Below are 5,172 nucleotides of genomic sequence, written 5' to 3' on the forward strand. Positions count from 1 at the left end.
TGCATTCTAATTGCTCAAGTCTGCTCCTCTGACTTCCTATTGAGTTGTCTAATTCTGTAATTTTATTGTTAATCTTTTGGATTTCTACATGCTGTCTCTCTATGGATTCTTGCAACTTATTAATTTTTCCACTATGTTCTTGAATAATCTTTTTGAGTTCTTCAACTGTTTTATCAGTGTGTTCCTTGGCTTTTTCTGCAGTTTGCTTTATTTTGTTTCTAATGTCTTGAAGCATTCTGTAAATTAGTTTTTTGTATTCTGTATCTGATAATTCCAAGATTGTATCTTCATTTGGGAAAGATTTTGATTCTTTTGTTTGGGGGGTTGTAGAAGCTGTCATGGTCTGATTCTTTATGTGGTTTGATATCGACTGCTGTCTCCGAGCCATCACTAAGATATACAAAGGAACAAGATATAGTAGTGGTTTATTCTGTAATTGCTCACTGAGTCTTATCTTGTTTTGTTTTCTTTCAATATACGAGGATGGGATACTAGATTGTTCTGTCTTGTTTGTTGTAGCCCTTGACTTACTTATGACCTATTACCAGCTGGTTTGGGCTGTTGCCAGATATATATGCCTGAGTCTATTCACTATTCTTGAGTAGAATCTGATTTTGGGTCATCAAGTGTGTGCTGCACCCTAACACCTATCCACCTCGAGAAGTAGTGGTGATAGTTGTGTGCACCAGATTCTATTAGCAGCTGGGGTTCACCCTCCGGCGGGGGGACAGGATGGTGACAGGCTTCCCCCAAGTGTCAGTGAGGTAGGTGTGTCTCTATTCCTATAGCACCTTGGTGGGAGGGCACTGCAGCTGTACCTTAGGCCTCCAATGCAAGTACCTCTACTGATTGGTAGATGTCGCCCTCTTCAGACCCCTAAGGCAAGAGGCAAGGTGGTCTGGGGGGAGCTTCAGCCCTCAGTTCCCTGTTGTGGGTCAGTTAGGGCTCTGTTGAATAAGCAGAGATATCAGACCTGGGAAATTTGTTTTTCCAGAAAATCCGCTAAAAAAAAATGCAGTCGGATCCCTATCAGAACTGCCTTTGGATTATAACCGCCACCTTGTTCCCTGTAAGGATGAAAGTCCGAGATTTGGATCTTATATGCTTGGCTGTAGCTGGTTCTGTGTTTTTAGTCCAGTTAGGGATGGATTTTTGGTCCCTGGGTTTTTTGTGGTTCCTTCTTTCAGACCGGAAGAATGGGTTAGGAAAAGACCAAAAAAAAAAAAAGGGGGGGGGGGAAGCAACGCCGCCGCGGAACCGGAGCTGTTCTCCCTCTGGCTCAGGAAATTCCAATGTTAACGAAGCCGCCTGGGAAGGGCGGGGGAGGGTTCAGAGAAATAGGAGAGTAGCACCGTGGAATATAGCCAAAGTTGCTTATCTTGCTTGGAATGACTATTTTATCTGAGATTCCCGAGGGGCGTGTTGCCTATGTGTGCTGGCTGTGTGGAGATTGCCCCCGAGGGTCTGGTCCGCTGAAGCCGCGGTCAGATCCTCCGCTGCCAGTCCGAAGCCCAGCGTCAAGGTTCCCCTGCTAGAACGCTGCACTCCCGGCTCCAAAATCAGTCGCTGCCTCCTGGGGACTTCTCGTCCCACCAGCTGCGTCGCCGCGCCCCCGTACGGACCGGCTGGGCCCCCTCCCGGGGTTAGTTCAGGGGAGTAGGGCTGTGCCCCGTGCTTGCGCCGTGACAGCGCCCAATCAAATGCCCGGCGCCAAGGTTCCCTGGCTGGGACGCTGCACTCCCAGCTCCAAAACCAGTCACTGCCTCCCGGGGACTTCTCCCACCAGCCCCATCGCCACCCCACCCGCACGGACCAGCTGGGCCCCCTCCCGGAGTGAGTTCAGGGTGGTAGGGCTGCGCCCCTTGTTTGCGCCATCCCAAGATTTTGAGTTCAGCTCCCCTGGGCCCAGACCTAAGCCCGGTGCCAAGGTTACCTGACTGGGACGCTGGCTCCAGTCTCCGAAAACAGTCACTGCCTCCCCGTATTTGTTCGTTCTCGGTCTCTAAATCTGTGTTTGTTGTTCAGGGTTCTAGATTGTTATGTATGTGATCGATTCACTTGTTTTTCCTAGTCTTTGTTGCAAGAGGGATCCGAAGTAGCATCTACCTAGTCCGCCATCTTGGCCCCGCCTCCACCTACTTGTCTTTTTTAAGAGTTAGCTTTTGATTTTCATCCTAATCCCTACTGGATATTATGTTTCCTTTGTAGCCCTTTCTGATGACATTTTTCTGGCTTTTCCTTTCCATTCTTAAACTTTTTTTTTTTTTTTTTGAGTTTCTTCATCGAGTTTTGAGACAAATGTTTAATACATTTAATTTCAACCTTTTTATACTTTTCCTTCTAGTCCAATTAGATGTTCCTCTTCTTCTGTCTTATGATTTGATCTTAAGTTTTAATTTTGATATTAACATTGCCATACCAATTGTCTTTATCTTAGTGCTAACTCAGTATTTCTTTCTCATCCACTAATTTGTAATGATTCTGCATTCTTTAGGTTTCCTTTTAAAACTTCCTTGAAGAGTCACTGCTCCAGTGGGGTTGGGAGCTACCCATGCGCCCAAGAATGACAATGAGGAGAAGCCTCAGAAGACAGAGTTAGACTCCCAACTGAGGAAACTGACAGAGCTACAGGGTGAGCCAGGCCCTGACTGGGAGTACATGTTCCCCAGGGAGAAATTCTGTTCCCTTTGGAAAAAAATGCAAAGTGGATTCCCCCTGGTGAATCACCAAGCCTGGAGAGATACCACATTTGTTTTAAAAATGCAAGTCTGAAGTTTGCCTCACAGATAAACCAATACATTACAACCAATAAAAATATACTTTAAAAAGTTACTCCCCAGCATGCTCAGGAATCTACAACATACCTAAAACCTTGTAAGTCTTCCTTTTTCTCTTGCAGCCATGAAGCCTGAGCACTGTGGTACCTAGAACCCAAGTTGTTCTACCCTGACCTTCTGCCCAACCATGGAAGAATTTAAAGATTTCAACAAATGCGTTGCTTACATGGAATCCCAAGGTGCACACCGAGCAGGCCTGGCTAAGATAAGTCCACCGAAGGAATGGAAAGCCAGACAGACCTATGATGACATCAGTGACATCCAAATAGCCACTCCTCTGCAGCAGGTGGTCTTTGGGCGGGCAGGTGTGTTTACACGATACCATAAAAAGAAGAAAGCCATGACCGTGGGGGAGTATCGCCACTTGGCTGACAGTGACAAATACCGCACTCCACCACACCTGGATTTTGAAGACTTGGAGCGAAAGTACTGGAAGAACCGCCTGTACGACTCTCCGATTTATGGCGCCGACATCAGCGGCTCCTTGTTTGATGAAAACACTGAACACTGGAACCTCAGAAACCTGGGAACAATTCAGGACCTGCTGGAATGGGAGTGCGGGGTCGTCATCGAAGGCGTCAACATGCCCTACTTGTACTTCGGCATGTGGAAGACCACCTTCGCTTGGCACACGGAGGACATGGACCTGTACAGCATCAGCTACCTGCACTTTGGGGAGCCCAAAACGTGGTACGCGGTGCCCCCGGAGCACGGCCGATGCCTGGAACGCCTGGCCAGGGAGCTTTTCCCGGGCAGTGCGCAGGGCTGTGAGGCCTTCCTGCGGCACAAGGTGGCTCTCATCTCGCCCACCGTGCTCAGGGAGAATGGCATTCCCTTCAGTCGCATCACCCAGGAGGCTGGCGAGTTCATGGTGATGTTCCCCTATGGCTACCACGCTGGCTTCAATCACGGCTTCAACTGTGCCGAAGCCATCAACTTTGGCACCCTGCGCTGGGTTGATTATGGCAAAGTGGCGTCTCAGTGCAGCTGTGGGGAGGCCAGGGTCGTGTTTTCCATGGACGCCTTCGTGCGCGTTCTGCAACCCGAGCGCTACGAGCGCTGGAAACGGGCGAGACCGGATGGTCGTGGAGCACAGGAAGCCCATGGAGCCAGCCGGCCAGGAACGGACCGCCTGGAGGGAGGCCCGGGCACCCAAGAGAGTTGCACCGGGCATGCAGCACCCCCGCCCCGCCAGGCCCTGTGCCTTTCTAGTCCTCTGGCCTCCAGCGGTGGCTCCCGCCTCAGTGCTCCTGTGTGTCCTGCTCCCTGGCTCCTCTGCATGCAGCTCTGCTGTGCAGCCTGAGGCTGCTGTCCCTGCCACATCCATTGCCGCTGCTCCAAGCTCCGATGAGCCCGGCCCGGTAGCCGTGCCAACCCCGGGTCTGCCTGCTCTGCATCTCCAGCCTTCACCTGATGGAAGTGTTCTTGGTGGTGCTCCTTGTTGTCTTCGGGAATCTGAAGATGAGGAACAGCCCCTCCAGGCCTCTGCTAAGAGGTGCACTGCCCCCACAGTTCCAGGCCTCAAGTCTCAGCCCCTACCTGGGCATGGACTGTGATAGAAGATCCTGCACCTCTGAGTCCTGGACCCCAGAATCCTGTTAAAGCTTCCGGGTGCAGTGGCACCCCTTTGCTTCAACTCTTGGGGCTCCCACTGGATCCTGATTCTCCAAAGCACCCTGACCAATGGGTGCTATCACTGGACACCATTACAGTGAATCCGCCTGACATTGTTCCACTGAATCCTCCCAACATCCTTGTTCCTCTGAGAAAACTCCCTAGTGACACAGCTGGGGACTGCACGACCCCTGTGAACCTGTTCCAAGTTATTGCCATGGACCACTCTTAAGCCTGTAAGATCCTGCCCCCAGCTCAGGTTGCCAATATCTCCTGCACTCCTGACTGTGATCACTGGGGACAAACTAAAGAGATGTAGGCGCACTTCTGAGTCCTGAGATGTGTCTACCACAAGGGGCGTTCTGAAGCCTCTGGGCTTAAAGAAGGGCTATTGAAAAAGTGTCTGTGCCACTGACACTCCCAGCCTCAGGAATGTTGGAAGCTGCCAGCTAAGCTCCAACTTGGAGCTGGAGCTCTCTCTGGTGGAGACCCTTTTACCTCCTAGATGTGGCACATTTCCAGGCTGCCTGATGCTTTCTCATACTGTGACAACCAGGGCTACCAGTGGCCACTGAAGTGGACCTCCACACCCTTAAGAGTGCCATAGGATGTTGTGGTATCTCTCAGGGACCCTCAGACTACTCCTGGACACTTATATTCTTGTGTCCTTCCAGGCCTGGGTGCTGTGGACACTGCTTGATTCTGATGTCATCATCAGGAT

General features: G+C 50.6%; 1 protein-coding gene across 1 annotated transcript; it reads left to right on the forward strand.

Moving 5' to 3' along the window:
- The first annotated feature begins 732 nt into the window (after positions 1–732).
- LOC100675588 (lysine-specific demethylase 4D-like) lies at positions 733–4,393 on the forward strand. Its single transcript, XM_064289545.1, is given in 4 exon segments — positions 733–764; positions 1,564–1,642; positions 2,929–3,902; positions 3,904–4,393. Coding segments are annotated over 4 exon segments (1,575 nt in total).
- Positions 4,394–5,172: the final 779 nt, after the last annotated feature.

The sequence above is a fragment of the Loxodonta africana genome, chromosome 7, assembly GCF_030014295.1.
Source record: "Loxodonta africana isolate mLoxAfr1 chromosome 7, mLoxAfr1.hap2, whole genome shotgun sequence".
NCBI classification, from domain to species: Eukaryota; Metazoa; Chordata; class Mammalia; order Proboscidea; family Elephantidae; genus Loxodonta; species Loxodonta africana.